The sequence below is a fragment of the Desmodus rotundus genome, chromosome 8 (assembly GCF_022682495.2).
Source record: "Desmodus rotundus isolate HL8 chromosome 8, HLdesRot8A.1, whole genome shotgun sequence".
NCBI lineage: Eukaryota > Metazoa > Chordata > Mammalia > Chiroptera > Phyllostomidae > Desmodus > Desmodus rotundus.
The window spans coordinates 79476075-79499801 of NC_071394.1; the positions used below are offsets into that span (position 1 = coordinate 79476075).

Below are 23727 nucleotides of genomic sequence, written 5' to 3' on the forward strand. Positions count from 1 at the left end.
AAAAAAGGCATACAACTGTAATTGAATAACAATAAAATTTTTTTAAAAAATGGAACATAGACCCAAATATAGGAGTAAAAGCTAAACCATAAAACTGTTAGATGAAAATACAGGAATAAATCTTTATGACCTTGGGTCAGGCAGTGGTTTCTTAAATTTGATACTCAAAGCACAAGCAACACAGAAAAAAAAATGGACTTCATAAAAATAAAAAACATTTCTTCTTCAACAGGTGTCATCAAGAAAGTGAGGACAACCTACATAACAGAAGAAAATTTTTGCAAATCATATATCTGATAAAGGATTTGTATCCAGAAAATATATAAAGAATGCTTACAACTTAATAATAAAAGACAAATAACAATTTTTTAAAAGACTAAGGATTTGAATAGACATTTTTCCAAAGAAGATATATAATGAGCACATAAAAAGATGCTCAACATTATTAGCTATTAAGAAAGTACAAATCAAAACCACAATAATATGCCACTTTATATCCACTAGGATGGTAACAATCAAAAAGAAAGACAATAACAAGTGTAGCAAGGAAGTGGAAAAAATGGAATGCTCATTCATTGATGGTGAGGATGTAAAATAATGCATATATTTTTGAAAAACAGTTTGACAATTCCTCAAAGTATTAAGCTGAAAGTTACCATAGGACCCAGCAATTCTCCTAGGTATCTACCCAAGAGGATTGAAAACATATGTCCATATACACACACATACAAACTTGTGCATAAATATTCAGAGAAGCATTATTCACAAAAATCAGAGTGGAAACAATCTAAATACTTACCAACTGATAAATAGATACACAAAATATACAATGGAATATTATATTGCAATAAAAGGGAATAAAGAATTGACACATGCTACAGCATGGGTGAACCTTGAGAACATCATGCTAATATGAAAGAAGCCAATTTCAAAAGTCTACATATTGTATGATTCCATCTATGTGAAATTTTCAAAATAGGCAAACCATAGAAATAGAAAATAGATTAGTAGTGGTTGTCAGGACCTGGGGGAAAAGGAATGTGGGAAGTTACTGCTAATGTGCACAGTTTCCTTTTGGGGGTGATGAAAATGTTCTAAAGTTGGACAGTAGTGATAATTTCACAACTCTGTCTATATGTTAAAAGCCAGTGAATTATATGCTTTAAAATGGTGAATTCCATGGCATGTGAAGTATATCTTAACAAAGCTGTTATCAAAAAAATTCAGACACATGGGGATTAGGATTATGGACTCTTCATTGCCTTTTATAAGGTGCCACTGGAACAAATCATAAAGAGGATACATATAACAGCTTATTTTCTTTAAAATTTCCTCCGTATTTTTCTTCTCTATTTTATTGATTGAACCTAGAAACACTTTTGTGTTATTGACATGAATCTTGTTATTGCTTCATCATTTGTGTAGCAATGGAAATGGAACAGATGGTAACCTTAAAAAGAAATGTTTGATTTTCGGGAGAGCTTTTCATTGTTGGCTGATGACTTTTGAAATAATTCACATGCGTGGTCCTCTTATTAAAAATGCATATTAAAAATGACCAATGCAGTGAAGATTTAGGGTTCTAATTAGAATTTCAAATCTATGGGGTCTTCAGTGGAGGTGAAAATGTCTTTCTTGTGAAGTCTTAGAACCAGATTTGTTTAGTGGGAAAAAAAATATTTTTGTTCCTCATAGAAAATCTCACCTACAGTTCTTTTTAAAGCCACGTCCACTTTCCAAGGTCTAAGCATCTTTTATAAAAATGGTATATGGTCAGTATTTGTTAAATCTACTGGTAATATTTCTGGTCAGCATATATATTGTCTATTTAATTACTATTATAGTCAAGGAAATTGTGGTCATTGTCTATCTCCAGTGTTCTACCTAGTAAAAATAAAAACTATTTTAGCATTCCTCTTGGGGCACTGATTTAGGAGAGTTTGGACTCCGTGCTTAAACTCCTTAGCTTGCTTGCCTGGTGGTCTCTGACCTTCCACGGTGTTTCCACATGCACAGTGCCATGCTGACTACAAAGACAGGCTTGCTGTGGAACGTTCCTTTACATGCTTTTGCCAAATCCAGTTGCCAATGGATATGCTTATGGTTTGGGATCCAAGGGCTGCGGACCTGCAAGTCAATTGAAAAAAATAGATTTTTTTTTTTGCCCTCCTTCTCACTTCCAACATTTGCTGCTTGCAGGAAGATTTGTCTGCACTGCAAGTGCCCTCAGGAGGAGCACATGGTGACGGTGATGCCCCTGGAGATGGAGAAGACCGTCAGCAAACTCATGTTTGACTTCCAGAGGAACTCCACCTCAGATGATGACTCAGGCTGTGCCTTGGAGGAGTATGCCTGGGTTCCACCTGGGTTGAAGCCTGAACAGGTACTGTACTTGATGAGGGCAATTGTGGCTTGGCTTTTACCTTTGTCTTATCCATCTTGCTTCATTCCAGCTCAAAAGGAAGAGTGGACTTGACTGGTTCAAGGAAGTGGTTGAGGCTCCATGGGTTGAAGATGTCTGGGAGCACAATGGGAAATGAGGAAGATAAATGAAACTGAGCCTTGTGCAAGCTATACTTATTCATTCTGTACTGTCATGAAGGGTTCTAACAGAAAATAGTCCAGAAATTTCTCAGAAATTTTGGCTTTGAAACATTAGAGAGTGAAACTTTAGTTTTGGAGAGGGAAGGGAGTCCTACCTTGGCCATGAATCTTAATGTTAAGATTCTTTGTAAAGCAGAGTGAGGAAATGTAGATTCGCCTGTTCTCCCCAGTGATATATATGTGCTCTGTTTAAATATTACAGTTGGCATTGCTTTACAAAGAAAGACATTGGCATTTCCTGAAATATTTTGGCACTATCCACAGGCTGTAAATATTATTGGCTCGATGAGATGAACTTGGTTTCTTTCTGTTTCATTGCATTTTTCTCAGTGATATACAGCCTCTACTTTGCATTTCTCAGTACTTGGAATTTTCTCTTCCACCAGCTTCAGTGTTAGCTGAGAAGCCCCTGCTATTGGCTGGATATTTTCATGATCTTCTCTGTGCATCTTTTAAATACAGGTTTACCAGGATCTTAAGTGTTTAACTACAATTCCCTTCCTCTGACACAGTAAGTGTCTTGCTCTGGAGATCTTTATGTCTGACAGAATGTTTTGAAGTTTAAAAAAACCCTGAAATTTTAATGTAGGAACTTTACATGTGATCATACTTTTGGATAAAGTTCTTTATGATTAAGGAAAACCAAAGGATTCATCAACAACGTAAAGATGGGACCCTGATAATATCTCTTTGATTGGCCATTTCTCATTTTCTTCTTCCAATATTGAAGTTGCAAATTGGCTGATGAAATCAAGCTCACAAGTAGGGTTTCCTTAGGCAGCAAAATGTTGTTTAAATTTGTGAATGAGTTTCTAACGCTTAATAATTAGGAATTTTTACTTAAAAGTTTATATTTATGTCTGAAAAATTTGAGGATCTGAAATCTCATTTCTGCCAGGATTGGTATTTTGGCTATTGGGTCAAGAGCTAGCCATTCTTTCTACATGAAGTTTGATCTCTCTAAGTCACCCTAGTCTCCACCAAGCCCACTTTATCCCTATGTGTCACCTTCCTAAACCCTACAGACACTTCAGTTTTGTGATCTCTAGTCTAATTCTTACCATGGATAAAATATCTCAAAGTAGAAACATTCACAGGAAATAATCTCCATGAGAACTGAAGGGAATTCTGTGTTGCATACTAGCAGGAAGAAATTAGAACGCTTTTTGTTTGTAGGCTGAGGTTATATATTTTATTCTGTTTCAGTAAGGACTGTATTATTAAAGAGTACATTTAAGAGGAATGAAAGTATTTGAGTTTGTCTAGAAACTCAAATGAGGTGGTGGGTGACTGAGTATCTTTGTTTGACATCACCATTCTGCCCTCAGTACTTGAGCAGTGAATTTTCACACCTAAATACATCTGTAAGCTTGTTTCATTTTCTTGCTAACCTCATTTCCAGCAGCTTCTAAGAGATCCATCTTTCTTTTGTGCACTTTACTTCCTCCTAAATTGGACCCTGAGATTTCAAAGTTAAGCTATTTTCAGTTCCCTGCCTAGGTAGATTCTTTTCTAAGATGATTGAACATCACTCTATGATGTTCACATTCACAGAAAATTTTCTATTGAGCCAAGAACAGACAATTGCAGAAGCTAGTTCTTGGTAAAATTCACCAGTTCACAACGTGAGTGCTTATGGTGTTTTGGGGGCCACTTTGACTCATCTGAAATGAACATCTTTGGGAAAATATAAAACAATGTTCTTTGATTTATTTTGAAAGAAAATGATTAATGCTATTAAACAAGTGGTTTGAATTATGTCAGATGAAAGGCTATTCCTATTTCTTATAGTTCTATTGTTTTTTGCATGGTCTTCTCTATTCCCTATGCTTACTCAAACCTCCATGACACAGATGATTAGAAAGGGAAATTGTTCTTCAGAGACTATCTCTTCAAGGTATTTGAAAGACTATATGTTTGTCTAATAAAATATGAATCTATATTAAAGATATTTGAAGAGATCATGTTGCATGAAAGAAATGGGCTTCAAATTTTTCGATTATGAGATCTTTTGAAGTTTATAACTTACAGAACTGTTTATAGGTTTGAAGATTTTAAAAACCTTGTACAGTATGTTCTAAGATTAGAAAAGTTTGAGTCATAAATGCCTTTCACTAATAAAATTCTGATGTTTAATATCATGTTAGTTTTCTCTGGTTTCAGAAAAAGAACATTTTTCTATCAAGAGAAATTATAGTGAATGTTAAAATGCTTTGTACTGGAGGCAAAATACTAAATATGACTTAGGGTCAGGAGTAATATGCTTTCATTTTTTATTAAAAACCTTTCATTTTAGTCTCTGTGGAGTTGGTTAATATATCTTCAGGTGATATTCTTTATTATTCTATTTCTTCTGAGAAATGCTTTCAATTGAATATAATGCAAATGAAAGTCACCTCCCATTTTGGGATGTCTTCTTGAATATGGGCATTTAATTTTAGAAAAAAATCTATTCGCTGTAAAACCCAACTTTCTTAAAATAAGATGAAAAGTAGTATTATATTTATTATAACAGATGATGCCAGAAAGCACAGCCATTTATCTTGTGATTTTTAATGACTGGCCTGAAAATTCTTCAGGGAGGTTGCTCAGATCCTTTGCTTACTCCACATAAAATGTTAGTGTCACCCAGAGAGCCCTGCAGTAGCAGAACAGAGGACAGGAGTAGCCCTGGTTGGCCATCTGAAGTCATCTACAAGACTCCAATTTCTCTTCAAACTCAAACAATTAATATGTGCCCTGTCTCCTATAGATGCTGTGCTTATAAATTTGTAGTACATAAAACCTCAGGAAAGACTTAGAAAATATTCAACAACTTGTAAGGAAAGCAAGTGGTAAGGAGTGTGTCTCAATCTCAGAACTATTGACATTTTCTTTTTTTTCTTGATATATTTATTGATCATGCTATTTCTGCCCCTTCACTCAACTCCATCCTGCCCACCCCCTCCCTCCCACATTCCCCCCCTATAGTTCATGTCCATGGGTCATACTTATAAGTTCTTTGGCTTCTACATTTCCTACACCATTCTTACCCTCCCCCTGTCTATTTTCCACCTATCATTTATGCTATTTATTCTCTGTACCTTTCCCCCCTCTCTCCCCCTCCCAATCCCCTATTGATAAGCCTCCATGTGATCTCCATTTCTGTGGTTCTGTTTCTGTTCTAGTTGTTTGCTTAGTTTTCTTTTGTTTTGGTTTTAGGTGTGGTTGTTAATAACTGTGAGTTTGCTGTCATTTTTACTGTTCATATTTTTTATCTTCTTTTTCTTAGATAACTCCCTTTCACATTTCATATAATAAGGGCTTGGTGATGATGAACTCCTTTAACTTGACCTTATCTGAGAAGCACTTTATCTTCCCTTTCATTCTAAATGATAGCTTTGCTGGATACAGTAGTCTTGGATGTAGGCCCTTGCCTTTCATGACTTGGAATACTTCTTTCCAGCCCCTTCTTGCCTGTAAGGTCTCTTTTGAGAAATCAGCTGACAGTCTTATGGGAACCCCTTTGTAGGTAACTGTGTCCTTTTCTCTTGCTGATTCTAAGATTCTCCCCTTCTCTTTAATCTTGGGTAATGTAATTATGATGTGCCTTGATGTGTTCCTCCTTGGGTCCAGCTTCTTTGGGACTCTCTGAGCTTCCTGGACTTCCTGGAAGTCTATTTCCTTTGCCAGACTGGGGAAGTTCTCCTTCATTATTTGTTCAAATAAATTTTCAATTTTTTGTTCTTTCTTTTCTCCTTCTGGCACCCCTATAATTTGGATGTTGGAACGTTTCAAGATGTCCTGGAGGTTCCTAAGCCTCTCCTCATTTTTCCGAATTCTTGTTTCTTCCTTCTTTTCTGGTTGGATGTTTCTTTCTTCCTTCTGGTCCACACCGTTGATTTGAGACCCAGTTTCCTTCGCATCACTATTGGTTCCCTGTACATTTTCCTTTGTTTCTCTTAGCATAGGCTTCATTTTTTCATCTAGTTTTCAACTAAATTCAACCAATTCTGTGAGCATCTTAATAACCAGTGTTTTGAACTGTGCATCCGATAGGTTGGCTATCTCTTCCTCGCTTAGTTGTATTTTTTTCTGGAGCTTTGAAGTGTTCTGTCATTTGGGCCATTTTTTTTTTTTTTGTCTTGGCGCGTCTGTTACTTAAAGGGGCGGAGCCTTAGATGTTCACCGGGGGCGGGGTAAGGCTGGTCGCTGCGCTGTGATGCTGTACGTGGGGGAGGGGCCCGGGAGGGAGCAATGGCACCCGCTTCACTCTCCTCCGGATTTCAATCCTTCACCCAGATACCCACAATCAAACTGGGCCCCTCTGGTGCTGGTTCCCGAGTGGGTGGGCTTGTGCACGCTCTAGGCCCCTGTGGGTCTCTCCAACGACCTCTCCTGTGAGGCTGGGAGTCTCTCCTGCTGCTGCCCCAACCCCCACGGGCTGTTTCAATCAGATGTCTGAGGCTTTATTTCCCCCACGCTGGAGCCCTGGGTTACTCCTTCTGCTTCCCGGTTTATCTGTGCACGAATGTGGGGCTGTGGGGTCTGCTAGTGGTCAGACTGCCTGCCCCATTTGTCCCACACCCCGCCAGTCTCGGTCCCGCCACGGCCACGGGAGTCCTGTCTGCCCTGGTGCCCGTCTCCGCCCCTCCTACCAGTCTAGATGTATGTTTCTTTTTTATCTACTTGGTGTCAGACTTCCTTGCCATTTGATTTTCTGTCAGTTCTGGTTGTTCGAGGAGGCCCAGTGTGTCTACCTACGCCACCATCTTGGTTCTCCCACTATTGACATTTTCAACTGGATAATTCTTTGCTGTTAAGGCTTCCTGTGCACTGCAAGATGATTAGCAGCATCACTGGACTCTACCCAAGATATGCCAGTAATATACACTGCCCCTCCCCCAGTGTTGGGATAACCCAGCATGTCTCCAGACATTGCTCAGTGCAATGGGGGGTGGATTGAGTACCACTGGGTGAAAGTGATATTAAGAGCTGGAGTATCCATTAGCAAAACTCTGGCCCAATTGAGACAAAAAATGATGGCTCAATTCAAAAAACATTTATTGAATATCTGCCATGTTCTAGCTGTAACATAATAGCTGCTGCCTTGTAAGGAGGTCAAGTATTTGGTAGAGTAAAAATGTGATGACCCCAGGCCACTTGAGCAGAGACCAGTATCCTCAGAGGCAGATCATGCCATCCCCGCAAAGAATTGAAGAGGTGTGGGTGGGCAGTGGGGTGGGTCACCTTCTGTTCTCCAAAACAGAATTGCTTTTTTCCTTTTATAAAGTGAAGAACTGTTCATTTAAAAAAAAATAAAATAAACTATGAAACTCTTAAGAAAGCAGATAAAAATTACTCAGTTTTACCAACCAAAGAAAATTGTTTCCCAAACCTTTTGCATGTATATAACAAGTATCTATGTATATGAGAGTACAATTCTGTTTTATTTTGGACAAAAATGTGATGACACTATCCACTTATTGTGATTTTTTCCACTTCATGTTTCATGAAGATTTTTTCTATCAGTATATTTAGATTCAGATTGTCCTAAGGAATGGGTATATGGTTGGTTTTCCATTGGTAGTTTGTAACCTGAAGCCACCACTAGGGGGCATTTGGGAATGAATGTTTGGGAAGAGGTAGGTAGTGTCAAAATGACTGGAGGGCTCCACTGCTGTTTTAATGGTTAGGAGCCTGGGATGCTAAACATCCTGGAAAGTGTACCAGATGAACCTGTACCAAGGAGAATTGACCCCTCCCAAATACCAAGAGTACCACCATGGAGCAACTCTGAGCCAAAGGTTTGTTTTTGAATATGTGCATTTGGGGCTGCTTTCCTCAATATTAAAGAAGGTGACAGCAGCCAACCTTCCTATACAATTGCCTGTTTCTCTACTGAAAAACAATTGCTATAGGTAGAGCGGTCACATGTAAAGCTCTTTAAGGCTTTAGATTCATTGTGCCAAACTGCCCTCCAGAAAGGTGGTAACTGCTGTATCCTCTGGGTGGATGGCTTTAATTGGGTCCACGTGGTTGTGGTTTTTATATTAATTCTTCTACTTGCTATTCCACAAAAGCCTGAAGTGGCCATCAGATTGTTTCTCCTGAGTGAATGTCCTTTCCATCGATGTTCTGGATACTGCAAATGTCTGTGGAGGATTCTCAAATATAAATGTCCTGAAATCCTTGGTCTCCACACATTAGTAATTTCACATTGACCTTAACTGTGTTTCTACACATAAAGAATGGTAATTATGTTATTTGTCAATATCTCTCAGGTTTCACTTCAAACTATCCCAGGAAAGATGAAGAGTAGATACCAGGAGTAACTGTCCAATTTTTGGCTTTCAAAGTGTTCTGCCGTATGTGGCAAAAGGGACCATCCAATTCTACATAGAGATGGGATGAATTAGTTGGTTTCGAGCCCTGTGAAGTCTAGAATATCTTTCCTGGGGATATATAAAATACTTTATGTGGATTTTAATTTAGGGACTATAGCTCATCCGCCAGGTGTCAGATTAAATGTGTATCTTCTCTGACCACCCCCAGACTCCCAAATACATGCTACAGCAATCCTTGAAATTTTCCTTATTAGCATTCATCAAACTTGTAATTAGGTACTTATTGGTGTAATTCCTTGTTTAATATTTGACTCTCCAACTTTGTTTTAAGATGGGCAGGGGTGTTGTCTGCTTTGTGTTTAGAAAGCCCCCAGCATCTAGCACAGTGCCTGACATATGGCAGCCACCCAGCAAATATTTTTGAAGAGCCTCTGAAGGACCAGAAGTATTCAGGATTGTATCACTTGGGAAAGCTAAAATACTTTAAACTGTGTTTCTCCATAAAAATTATTCTGTATCAATGATTTCTGCCCCTTATACTTCTCTTAAAAGTCTGTGTTCTAAGGAGATTCCCTTGACCAGCCTAACAGCTTCATTGATGTCTGAGGTTGCAAAGGGGCAGGAGATGGGTAGCATCTTGTGAAGGATTGTGTTCCAGCATCAACCAACCACAGCACTCTCAGCTCCAGGACTCAGGGTTTGGAACAGGGTTGGGGAACTATGGGTCTGGCTGCAGCCCTTCATGTTTCCACACTAAGGGACCATTGATGTCATCATCCCAATCCTCTGGCAAGAGCCTGGCTTCTGGAGTTAGGTAAATCTGGCTGCTGCTCCATCCCTGTCTGACCTCAGGGAAGTTGTTCAACTTCCAAGAGCCTCAGTTGACTCTTGGTAATGGTGATGATCATGGAGAAAATTACTACACTGTCTTCAAACATTTGTTATTTGTCCACAAGCATTTTTAACTTTGCATGATTGTTTAATTGTCATAACAACCTTATTTGGTAATTTTTATTTCTGTCTCTGATTTAGAAGTGAGTAAAGCAAGACTCAGCGAAGTTAAAGAACTTGCTCAAGATCACACAGCTAATGAGCAGCAGAGACAATTCAATCTCAGACAACCCAACCAAGTAGCAGATACTCTTAGAACTGTAGACCACAGGGCTGATCTGGGCCCCAAATGAAGGAGTGCATAGTACAAAGATCCTAAAAAAAAAGATCCTAGTGTGGTGTCTGCACTCAGAGCCACTCAAGAAAGTGGTGTGTCCTTTCCTCCCTTCTTGTGAAGCTGTAGTAAGTGACACTGATTACTGTTGCCCTGCTGGGCAGGAAGAGGGGAGAAGGAACTTTTGGTTGTCCAAGACAGAAGAAGGTTAGGTGGGGATGGAGGAAAGGAATTAATCATAGATTTAACAGAAACCCTGGATTCCTTCTCAGCTATCTCAAAGACTTTTAATGAAGTAATTTTGAATTCTACCTTTACGAAGCCTTCCTATTCCCCAGGTTCTTGGTTGTGTGGTTGTTGTAAAGGTGCAACTTCATTCAAATGAAGTTCTGGCTCTGCGGAGTCAGAGCAGCTTGGACGGTGGCCCGGACAGAGGCACCTGACTCTAACGTCTTTAGTGGCCCTAGTAGGCTTCAGGGCTGGCTGCAGAAGAAATGAGCTTTGCTACCCACCTTACTCAGTGCCTGAGATCTGTAAGGAGTGAGTCACTCATGGTGCAAAGAGAGCCATCCCACAAAGAAGAATATGCTACAAACCTCCCTTTGGGATGAATAGTTCAGCAGGAGTGGCCCCTGGCACTGGCCTTTTAGTTTGCCATTCAGAGCCTCTTCCGTTCCATCTCACCATCTCTAATGTGTGGGCTGTTGGCTCTTGGCAGCCTTCCAGTGGATTTTAGTCCTTCTAATGAAAATGCAAGGAATGTATCAGAGACTATACTAGAGAATTTTGTGGAAAAGGAGTAGTGATTGGGCTTTTTTCATTCCTTCATTCACTTACTCAACTGATATCTAATGTACACCTACTAAGGGTCAGCACTGTTCTAGGCATTGGGGATGAAACACTGGGGAATGAGATTTCTGCTACATTGTAGTTGTAAGGGGGGTATTGGAGACATGTAAACTAGAAAACAAATGATGAAGATAATTTGAGATTGTGATTTTAAAAAGAACAATGATGTTAATCATAGTGATATAAACTTTCAGTGAATGCTTACATGTGCCAGGCATTACCCTCAGTGCTTTATAAGTTGTGTCTCATTTAATATAGTCTATGAAGAAAATAAAGGCCCTTCTGTGAATACGGATATGGGCTGGGTTTTTGGAGGGGTTGCTAGTTTAGACTGACTGGTCAGGACCGGCCTCTCTGGGGAGGAGATATTTGAGCTGCTACTGAATAACATGAAGAAGGCTGCCATGCAGAGATCTGGCTTGTTTTGAGATTACTCATTTACGTGAAGGTTGGAAGCCAAAGGAAATCACTACCAACTTTGTATCTGCACAAAGATTGGGAGAGAGTGTTGTTGGACAGTCTGGGGGAAAATGAATGAAGCTCATGCAGTGTCTAGGCCTTCCCAAGGCATCTGTGGACCTGAGGGCTAGGGAGTCCTAAGTCCATGCTTGCCCTGCAAAGTCAGAGGCACCCCATCATCCACCACCTTGATGTTGCTGCCACAGATGGAAATAAGGCAACAGAGAGTGTCCATTTAGAGACTAAAAAGGTAACAAGGAATCCATAGCCCAGAGCACAGCAAATAGTCCATATACATTTGTGTCTGCCCCTTTTGTCACATGCCTTACCTTCTAAAATGTAAACATGTAGGAAGGAGACACACATCATCTTGTTCACCACTATTGCTCAGTGCCTATATAATCTGATACATATTACTCATTCAATAAACAAATGTTACACAAATAATAGCATTTAATCCTTGTACAAAATCCCCCACTTTTCCAATGAATACCTTGCGGCTCAGGGAGGATCAGGAATTTGACCAGGATGCTACAGCTGGTAAGAGGCAGAGCCAGGATTTACACCAGCTATCTATTTTATCTGATGCCCACTCCAGCTTTTCCTCCCCCACCCACCTCTTCATGGAAATTCACCTAGGATATCGGATCTAAGGAAGCCGACTTGGCTTGTGTCAGGAGAGTGAGGAGCATGTGTCACACAGACCTCTTTCATTCTCAGTGGAAGGAAGTTTCTCCTAATCTCAGATTGACCCTGGTGACTAAGGCCTTCCTCTTTCCCACCTCCAGTTTCCCCATCGCTGCAGGAAGCAGGATGGCCCTGCCTTCAAAAGCTTCTTTTCCCATCAGCAATATCTGTTTATCTCTGGCTCTTCTCACTCCCTCATCCTGGCTGGGAGCCCACATGGGAACAACTACATTTCCTCTACTTTCTCCCACGGCCCTCACATTTCTGGCACTCAACAATGGAATTTATTCCTCCAGCAAATATTTGTGGAGTGCCAGTTAGGTGCCAGGCACTGGGGGACAGCTGGCACCTACAAACAAGCATCTCTGCCCTTGTGGAGATGACATTCTGGGGGAGGGTACAGTCAGATTAACAACTGGGCTAACGAGACACTTTCAGATATAGGTGTGTGCTAGGAAAACAGTAAAAATGGGTGGTGGGATAGAACCAGGGTTGGCAAACTGTTTCTGTAAAGATAATAAATATTTTAGGCTTTGTGGGACATAAAGACTCTTCTTGCAAATACCAAACTCTGATGTTGTAATGTGAAAGCATAGACAATATGTAAATGAATGAGCATGGCCATGTGACAATAAAACTTTATTTATAAAAACAGTCAATGTCCTGATTTCATCCACAGGCTATAGTTTGCTGGTCCCTGATTTAGAGAATCTACTTTAAAAGGAAAAAGCACCTGTGGAAAGGTAGATACTTGGGCTAAATTGTTACATGGAATGGTGGTTAAATTCTTAAGATTTAGTCAGCCTACTCCAGTGGTTTTCAGAGTACATTATTAACACCAGCAGCACAAGTACCATGTGGGAACTTGTTAAAAATATAATTTCTCAGGCCCTGGCCCAGACCTTCTGAACCTGAACTCTGGAGGTGGGCCCAGCAATCTGTTTCAGCAGGGCCTTCAGGTGTTTCTGAAGCATGCCCAAGTGGAGAACTGCTCTTGGGCAATGGAAAAACCAGTGTTGGAAACCGATAGGGCCAAGTCTTATCTCTTCCACTTACTAGCTCTGAGACCTTGGCTGCTCTGTAAAGTGAACAGGTTTATGCTTATGTTCAAGGAGCTGTAAGAATAAGTGAATTTCTGTAAAGAGCCTAGGAGATGCTGACACACAATAATTCCTCATTGAATGGTAACTACTGTCATCACCACTGTCATCATTTGGTCTTCAGGACCCTGTAGCAGGTTTGCCGTGGGAAGTAACAAATGATGAGCTACACCCTTCCATTCCCAGCATCAAGCTCCTGACTGGCTTCCCCTGAATGTGGCCTGAATACAAGGGTGTTTATTAAAAGATAATTCAAAACAATTTTAAAATCCTTTCGCTGGGCCTGCTTTCTTGGCCTGTGAACCCAGAAGATGCTCTGGGACCATGAATTCCACAGCTCTGACTCACCACTGGGCTGGGGCCATAGTGCCAGGCACCCAGCTTTACCATTTGTTTTCAGGCAGTTGACAATTTGCTCTTTTTATGTGAGAAGCTGTTTACACCCAGAAGGGCAGAGGCTGAAAAATATGGGGGAAGGGAGAGAGTGACAAAGTAGTTCATTTCTCTAGGTCTGGTGGGTGATCTAGTTCATAGGGAGGGAATACATAAATAGCCCTTCTAAAAACCACATAAAAACCATTTTTAGATGCACCACCCATTTGCAGTGTTCTTTGCAGTCTTCATTTCATTACATCATCAGCTCCTGCTGAACCCCCAAATGGAATGGCATGACTGCAGTGAGGCCCATGCTTCTCCACCTGGATTGGATGAAACTTCCTCAATGCTGCATCTCGGATGTTAACCTTCACTGTCACTCACCTCAATGTTCTCAGTGTAGTGTCAGAGATGAGTGGGGAAGGGAGGTAAGAAGGAAATAGGAGACCCCCAAACAGTCTTCTGAACAGTTCTCGGGCAGCCAGTCACAGGAATGATGCAATGTTTATCTTGGCTTCAGAAATGCCCTGAGTCCTTGGATGGCAATGGGAAATATGCCTATGTGCACAGCATTCAATAAAACTGCCTGTTAATGAATTTGTTTTCAACAGAGCTGTCAGAGATGGGACGGGAAACTGGTTTCAGGTTGAGGGCTTCTGCCAGATGAAGTCAGCAGTAGCATGGCCAGATTCCACCAGCAGAGTCTTGTCAAGGTTCACATGCAGAGTGTGAGGCCCAGAGAAGACAAGGCTCATTTGCAAATGCAGGAAGGGAGACCTGGCATTGCAGTTCCCAGCTTTCAAGGCAGATGTCTTCAATCTTTTCAGGGAAAGTTTTCTGGGATCCTTGAGACTGGGAGTGGGCCTCTGGACTTGGACTTCTTGCATTAGTTCACAGCTGCACACCTTTCTGCTGACTGAGCTGCTGACACTGGGGGCTGCTGTGAGAGTTGATTTACTATCAACATGATCTCCTCTGCCTTATGCCTCATGAGATGTTTTGAGTAGTTTTGTGTGATGGTTAGATGAATCTACCATCAAGTCAACTAATAACTAACTTCCTCCATCTATCTCTCCATCAGCTCATTCATTCACTTGTGCATTCAGCCATTTTTTTACTCCACAGTTGTTTATTAAGTACCATGTGTGCAAGCCCTTACTCTAGGTGTGATTTTGGTGTGGTTGTATTCCAGGTTCAATGTAAAACTGGAGCTTCCCAAACCCTGTCTTTATGTTGTGCTTTGTGTGTCATGGAGTAGTCATAGATACACGTAGAAAGTCTCTCCTTGTGAAAGACCCTCACAGACTTCAGGCTTTGTGCTGGCCTCCTATAGCTTCTGAGCTCATAGTGTTCAAGAGTGTAAGCTTTGACTCTAGCTCTATATTCAAATTGGCCAAGTTAATCCACCTCCATGAGCTTTCCTTTCGTCATTTGAAAAATAAGAATACGATTACCGAACTACAGTGTGGTTGCGAGGATTAAATAAAACAATACCTTAAGCATGGGGCTTTAAAAATGGCAGCTTTTAGCTTTCTTTTAAATAGCCAGAAACAACCCAAATGTCTATCAACAGATGAGTGGATAAACAAATTGTGTTACATCCATATAGTAGAACACAATTCTGTAATAAAAACTCTTGCTATTTGCAACAACATAAATGAATCTTAAAATCATTATTCTGAAGGAAAGAAACCAGACAAAAAAAAGTATATAGTGTAGGATTCTATTTATATGAAACTCCAGAAAATTTAAACCAATTTGTAGTGACAGAAAGCAGATCAGTGATGGTTACTTGGGTTGGGGAGGGGGAGAGTGGTAGGGAGGAGTTTTAAAAAGGCAGAGGAAACTTTTAAGGGTAATAGGTATTTGGACTATCTTGCTTATGCTGATGGTTTTGTGAGTACTGTATATGTATATGTCAAAACTTATCAAATTATATACTTTGAATATGTACAGTTTATTATAATTCACATACCTCAATAAAATGATTGAATGAAGTTTCTCTTTAGCAAACAGAAAGGTAGGTACGCTGTCTCATGTCAATGAGGAGTCTCCCTAAGCTTCCATGGTTGTCTCAGGAAGTAACTGAACCTTTGGCCAAGAAACCCTGTTAGAAAGAATTGCTCAGTACTAATTATGCATAATAAAAAGGAGATTTGGGACAGAAACTCATCAACATCCAGATGGATGGCACTAAAAAACCATTTCCACAGACAGGCTTCTTTCATCATCTCCATTAATTCCCTAGGATGTGCCTAACATGTAGCTGGCACTCAATAAATAGTGATGATAGTTTTTGCTGCTATGGCAATTAAAAAGACTGATTAAAACTCAATGATCAGATCTTGCAAAGGGAAGCTAATTATCCAAGCAATTTCTGAACTTGCATTTCCTGAACTGAAAAGATAAATTCCTAAGTTCCTAGCTTGGGAAGGGATCAGGGTTGCCACATACAGTTGTAGGGTTTGTGCATTGCAGAAAGGTGCCTGGCCAAAGGGGTGTTTGCTGGCTGATATTCACCTGGGCTCTGATACCTCCCCAAAGGAAGAGTACATTTTTTTTTTTGACATTTAAGTCACTTCAGAGCTTACCTAGTTGTGATGCTGGACTCTATCTTCCAAGATTGGGGGCTTTTTCTAATTTGTAGTTGGAAGGGTATCTTTTTCTAAATTTCACAAAGGTCACCCTGGCTGGTGTGGCTCAATGAATTGAGCACCAACCTGCGAACCAAAGGGTTGCTGGTTCGATTCCCAGTCATGGAACATGCATGGTTTGCTCTCCAGGTCATGTTCCCCAGTAGGGGGTGCATGAGAGGCAACCACACATTGATGTTTCTCTCCCTTTCTTTCTCCCTCTCTTCCCATGTGTCTAAAATAAATAAATAAAATCTTTTTTAAAAATTACACAAAGGTAACAAAAAGTCTAGCAGCTATCAAGAAAAAGAACTATAAACATTAGTTAGCCTAGATCAATGATGACTTTGCATTTCTTCCCTGCAATCCTGGGGTTCTGGGAAACCTCCTTTCTGACTCTTGACGAAAAGTGTTGGGAAAAAGGTGGGTCTGCATCCTCACTGGCATTGAGTAATTGATGTGAGGAGGAGGGCAGGTTATGATTTCCCCAGTTTCTATGGTCCAAACTCTGAATACTGGCTCCTTTTCTGTCCTTTTCTTCCTCTTCCATCATTTTGCACATCATTACAAGTATCATATCCTTTGATAAAGGCAGGCAGGGAAAGGAACTGAAATGCAAACCAACTATTTGTGCCAACCACTTGGCAACTGTGTTCATGTTTGAAGGAGAGGATCCAATCAAACTCTGTGGATAAATCTGAGGTTGTATTTATTGTGCATGATTTTGAAGCATGCATCCTCTCCTGGACACCATTGTTGTGTGGATAATCAAGAATTCATCTGGATGGTGAATATCACATGAGAAATAGCTCTGCTAAAATATGGTCATGAGTGGTCTTTCCAAAGCATAATGATTAAAAGCCATGGCTGATTTATCAGACACACTGGGGATCAGACCCACCTCTGCTACTCTCTGGCTACATTTGTGTTTGGAACAAGTTATTTTATGTGGGTTAAGTCCTGGTTCTCTTCTATAACAAGAAGATAGTACTGTAATGGTTCATGCCCTATAGGGCAACTAATACAGTACCTGACATGCCAAGGAACGTCAGATATAATTACTGATTGGAAAGATAGTTGGTGGAAAAGCCAATTGGAAATTCCCATCTAGGGAAACAAAACAGAGATCTAAGTCTGAAGCTCTTATTCAGAGATTTGTTGGGAGGGAAGTAAGAAACTATAAAAATAAGACGGTAAAAATTATTGAACCTAAACCTTGTATCGTATATTTAAGAAAACAATCTCAGAGAAAGTGTATGCCTTGAACATTGTCACATAGAGCTAGAATTTAGGAAATAGAGTTAATTTACTTTACTGTTCCCCTTACAGTACCCGAAGAAAATACCCAAGGACTAGATCAGGAGAATACACAGAAAAGGAGGCTTTCAAGTCCCAAAAGAGTTATGAATCAGAGAAGTTTAGTTTTAGACAGTTTTGTATCTAAGTGGCCTTGACCAAGTTTCTTAGCATCTTCTAGCTTCTGTTCCCCATTTGGGAAATAAGAATGTGAAATCTTCTCTTCCCAGTATAAAGTAAGAATAATCAAGGTACTGTTTCCAAATTGTTAGAAAAAAAGGCAATAGAGTTAATGAACAATAATTACTATTGATTTATTTGTAGCCATCATAATTTTTGTCTTTTTGATTTTTTTAATACCTGAGAGAGGCATCTTAAAGTCTCTGATTATGTTTATAGATTTTTTCTTCTTCTTTTTCTTTTTTTTTTTGCTGTATATATTTTGAGGCTTTATTTTTATATGTTTTCAAGTTTATAATTACACTATATTTTTGATAGTTTTCCTTTCATTATTTTTTAACATCCCTTCTTACATTTTTTTAGCATTTAACTTACCTTAACATGAAAATCTTTTTTATGGTTCTTAAAAAGTTTATGAACAGCTGCATTAATAATATTTTCCAGGAATATAAATAGTGAACTGGTGGTTATTACAAAGTAATCAACAAATTGTATCTCTAATGATTTTGAAATGACCAAGGATCTATTTACCAATTATAATATCCCCTTATCTTTTACATTCCTTCATTTCAACCTTTCCTTGTAGATTTATTTTAAATAAGCAGCATATGATAGACATTGTTTTTCTTTTAAATCCAAACTGATAATCTATCTTTTGATTAATGTGTATATTTACTTTTATTTTGGTAACTTAGATAATTATTACTAAACAGTGTATTACTAAACACACTTTTTTCTGTTTTCTGTTTACCATCTTTGCTCCTCTACTTTTTCCTATTTTCATGCCTACTATTTTTTGGTGAAGTTTCCCCAGTTTCCTTCATTTTTCTTTACTTGTTGAAAAGCTATAGAATGCATTTCTATTCTTGTAGTGGGTACCCCCCCAATTCTTAGCATCCAGCCACATTGGATCCCTTGCCCCTCTTCAAACACCCCAAGCTTCCTCCAGCCTCAGGACCTCCACACTGCTATACTTAATGCCTTCTTTCCCCACTTCATCCATTTTTAACAGACATCCAGTTACTTCATGTTTCTGTTTTCCTTCTAAATATGACAGGGACCTGATGTGATGTACCTTTTAGTGCCATTTCTTATATTACTTACAAAAGATTTTTCCTTCCATCTTGAGTAGCCTGCATTTCAATATAATTCTGAGTCACCTTACGTGACTTTGAATCCAGATTTGCTCTGGCCTAAGTAAATATAATTTGGGGTAGTTTCTTTTTAAAACAAAATCATATCAATACTAATAATTTTAGGATCATTTCATGTCTTCACTTCACATCTTTGCTTCCTTCCTTTAACATAGAGAACAGATTCTGAAACACCCCATTTTAATGGCTCTATTTCCTAAAAATGTACAGAACTTTTTCCCCCTTTTCTTTTATTTCCTGAATATTTCCAAAAGAGGTCTAGAGGTGCTTTGGATAGGGTAAGTAAAACAGGGTAAGGAATGGTCTAGGCAACAATGGAAAAGGAGGTCATTATCACTGAAGACCAGGGCTGAAGGCTACTACTAAACTGGGCAGTGTCACTGGGTAAGCATGTACTAGTACCTACTGGGTTTTGGATGGCACTGTGACAGCATGTGGATAAGCATTGTTTTAAATTAGATGTCGCAAATGTCCAGACATGCCTATTTGGGTCTGAGCCCAGTTGATACTGAGTTGTCTTCTCTTGCAATTATTAACTAATACGTTCGGTTGCTTCTCAGGCCACTTCAAAAGCAATCAGATGGCTGTGTCATGAGCTAGGAAGAGGTGCTACATAATGGGAATTCTATGATCTGTAAAATATTGAGTTAATGCCTTGAGGCTGAAAATGCAGGAGAAATCACCCTGTTGTCAGGGGCGATTTATCACACAGGTCTTCTCAGTGAAAATGCACTTTGAACACTAGTTCCCAGGTCCTCTCATTTGTTACACAGTCTAAGGGCTGGGGCCAGAGTCTCCCATGTATTCTGTAATTGTCTCAGGAAAAACAGAAGGAAAGTTGCTTATTAAAGAACTTAAATGTAAATGTAGGTATATTGTCTGACTCATCCCCCCACGCCCACTGATTTGCACCATCATTTCAGAGAAGTGTTACCACAGAAGAACATTCGGTCCCAACATATAACAAAAATCACTCTCAACTAGTCAAATTCATAGAGACAGAGAGAGAATGGTGGGGGTGGGACAGGGCAGGGGTTAGTGTTTGATGGGCATGGAGTTTCACTTTGGGAAGATGAAAGTGTTCTGGAGATGGATGGTGGTGATGGTTGCCCAATGACATACCTAACATCAGTTAAAAATGGTTAAGGTGGCAAATTTTATGTTATGTGTGTTTTACCACAAAATAAATAAATACCTGAAATAAAATAAAATAAAATAATAAAATTTAAAGATATAGTCTCGGGAATTGAAGCAGTCACTTCACAGACCACATGACCTTTCTTGGGGGTGAACATGAGCACATTAACTTCTCTTGCATAGACCTCAAAGTAGAAGAGTTTGTCAAGCCTGAGTCAGCTCAGGTGACCCTTACTACATAATGTATGCACAGAAAATTCAAAGAGCACACGCTTCTATATAAGGTGGTTGATTTCCACCTTCTTTGGAATTCCAACTGGTCCACGTGGCTTTCATGATTAATAGCCACTCTAGCCTGTTTATTATTCAGTTTTAACAGGAGTACAAGCTTGAAGAATAAACTGTGACTGCACTAGTCACTGATTCATCAAATGCTCAGGGCAGAGGTAATCCTGTGACTGGTTTTGGAGACAGTGGGGTGAAGAGGGAAGAGCATGAGCTTCAAGATCAGACCTAAACTTAAATCCTGGCTCAGTCTCTTACTCCTGAGGTTAAATACATTGTAATCTACTCAATCATCATTTTTCATGTATTCAACTATCAGCAAATTCACCCATCTGTTGAAATTTGTTTGTAACACCCAAAATCAATATCCACAGCATTCTTACAGTCATTTCCAGATATGTAGAAAGAGGCAAATATTTTGCATCTTGCCAGCTGAGGTAAACAAGACAATGTTCTACATTTGTTTCATCTCTCATACAATAAGCAAGTGTGCCTTTCATCTTCTATTTAGTACCATGGTTTTTGCTTTGGGCTTTTTGTTGGGGATTTTGCTCTTTAAAATGGCCCCCAAACTTAGTGCTGAAGTGCTGTGTAGTGTTCCTAAGGGCCTTTGAGATGCCCTATGGAGAAAATATGTGTGTTAGATAATCTTTGGTCAGCATGAGTTATAGTGCTATTGACTGTGAATTCAATGTTAATGAATCAACAATGTGTATTAAATTAAATAAGGTGTCCTTAAATAGAAACACACATCAAACAAGGACATGGATTCATCCATTGACAAAAATGTTGTGACCAGAGGCTGACAGGAACTTCTTCCTGTATGTCCCCTAAGAGCAGTGGCTCAATAATCACTGCTTCAGTGTTCACTGTGACTTTACAGAACACATCCACCATGAAAGACAAGAACCAATTGTACTTCCCTTTCTAAAAGGTAATCTCTTGCTCACATATCACTCCATTCTCTTCCGAAGAAGATATGCAGATGACCAATAAATACAGAAAAGATACTCGACATCACTAATCACTAGGGAAATTCAGATCAAAACCACAATGAGATACCACTTCACACCTACTAGGATGCTTATAATTTTTTAAATGCAAAATAACAAGTATTGGCAAGGATATGAAGAAACTGAAACCCTCACGCGTGTACATTGCTGGTGGGAATGTAACACACTGCAGCCACTGTGGAAACAGTGTGACAGTTCCTCAAAAGGTTAAACAGAATTACCTTATGACCCAGCAATTCTATTCCTAGGTATATACCCAAAAGAACTGAAAGCAGAGATTCAAACAGATACTTGTACACCAGTAGTATTCCAATAGTCAAAAGGTGAAAACAACCCATGTCCATAAGTATGTGAATAGATAAACAAAATGTGGTATAGTCATGCAATGGAATGAAATTCTGACAGTGCTACAACATGAATGAACCTTGAAAACCTTATGCTAAATAAGCCAGACTAGGTTAATTTATAAAGAAAGAAAGTAGATTAGAAGTCACCAGGAGTTGGGAGGAGGAGGAAATGAGGAATCGCTGTTTAACAGGTAGAGAGTTTCTGTTTGGGGTGATGAAAAAGTTTGGAAATAGAGAGTTTTAACGGTTGCACAACATTGTGAATGTCATTAATGCCACTGAACTGTACATTTTAAAATGACTAAAGTGGCAAATCTTATATATGTTTTACCACAATAAGAAAAACTAATTTTTTTAAATTAAGAAAACAAGTGTGGTGAAAAACTAGTGCCAGTTTGGTGGCATTTGTTTCTCAGGCAAAATCTAGCTCATCCCACCCGAACCTTCCTGTCTGTTTCTCTAAAACGGCATAATATAGAACAGTTAGAGCTTTATGGCCATATCTAACATTGAACCTGCAGGCCAAGGTATTACCTTCATTGATCTTTAAGCCTCTCAGAAGAGGGAAGACTAAATGCTTACAGTTGTATCCTTGATGCATTTGAAACTTAATGGGGCAGGCAGTGTAACCCGGGCTGAAAGTGGCCCTGGTGGTCAGAAATACTTACTTTGTAACATGAAAGTGAGCTTCTCAGTTTTATTCTTTTCCATGGATTACCACTTTTGGTTATTTTAATATGCAGAAATGAAGCTGCATTAAATTAACTGACTCCAAACAAAGATCACCTGTATTTTTTTCTAATTTTTATTGTTACTCTATTACAGTTGTATGCCTTTTGTCCCCATCCCTCCACCCCACCCCAGCAAACCCACCACCCTCCCCCCTCCATCCTCCCCCTTGATTTTGTCCATGTGTCCTTTATAGTAGTTCCTATAATCCCCTCTCCTCACTATCCCCTCCCCACTCCCCCCTGGCTATTGTTAGATTGTTCTTAACTTCAATGTCTCTGGTTATATTTTGTTTGCTTTTTTCTTTTGTTGATTATGTTCCAGTTAAAGGAGATCACCTGTATTTTAAAATGAGTTTCTAACAATGTCCTGTGATCAGCAAGCTCTAATAAGAATTCTTGGAATCATAACATGTCATTAGGCATCACATTGGACAACTAAAAAGTTGAATTTGTTCTAGGATTTCTTCTGTTGCTGCTTTCTAAATTTTCTTCAGAATGGGTTTACATGACATTGTGAATCTGTAGTTACTAAAAATAGAGGAGGGAAATGGACTAGTTATGTTGTATGTGAAGTATAGAATCAAAAACAATGATTTAACACATAGGAAATATACTGTATAGGAAACTCATAAGGACTTCACCTAGGAAAAGGGTAACTCAAAAATCAGGTATTATTGGGGACAATATGGCCATGTGTTCACCCAATATTAGTGTCTCCTCCTTTCTTACTGACAAAATCTGAATTTATTCAGGGAAACAATATGCTCAACTAAGGATAACATTTCCCAGCTTTGCTTGGAGCTAGGTTTAGCCAAGGAGTTATAAATAGAAGTAGGATAGTACTTCCAGAAAATCTCTTTAAACATTATTGATCCAACTGAGAGATAGGTCTTTTGCCCCTTGCCCTTACTTGTGTTCTTGCCTGGAACATGAACATGATCACTGAAGCTCCAGCAGCTATTTTGTGATTTTTGAACATAGATACGTGAATTCTTAGGATAGTGGTACAAAATGATAGAAAGAGCCTAGATGCATGATTGTTTTTTACAAAGTGTGATCTCAGCTCTAGACGACTATACTTAGATTGTTATTTCCAGCAGCTCAGTGCAACTCTAATCTCCAATGTTGTTGTTTTTGGTAATAATACTGATCTGGCAGTTATGTACAGCTTTGCAGTTAACAGGGTATTTTCATTCACCACCACCTTTGATCTTCACAATCCTGTGGGCTGAGTGCAATTACTCTAGGCTTACAGATGATGACACTGAAGCTCAGAGAATTTAGATAACATCTAAGGTTGCAGACTTAGCATTTGTCATAGTCAAGACTCAAACATTAAACATCAAATGCAGCTTCTTTCTCCCACATTGTAGGCAACTGTTAACA

The 23727-nt window shown here is 39.3% G+C and overlaps 1 protein-coding gene across 5 annotated transcripts in view; it reads left to right on the forward strand.

Moving 5' to 3' along the window:
• Positions 1–23727, forward strand: part of PRICKLE2 (prickle planar cell polarity protein 2) — a 376986-nt gene that overhangs the window by 272627 nt on the left and 80632 nt on the right. For all 5 annotated transcript variants that reach the window (XM_053929465.1, XM_053929466.1, XM_053929469.1 and 2 more), the window contains one exon: positions 2200–2383. In XM_053929465.1, coding sequence (XP_053785440.1) covers positions 2200–2383 — 184 coding nt within the window. The remainder of the gene's footprint in view (positions 1–2199; positions 2384–23727) is intronic.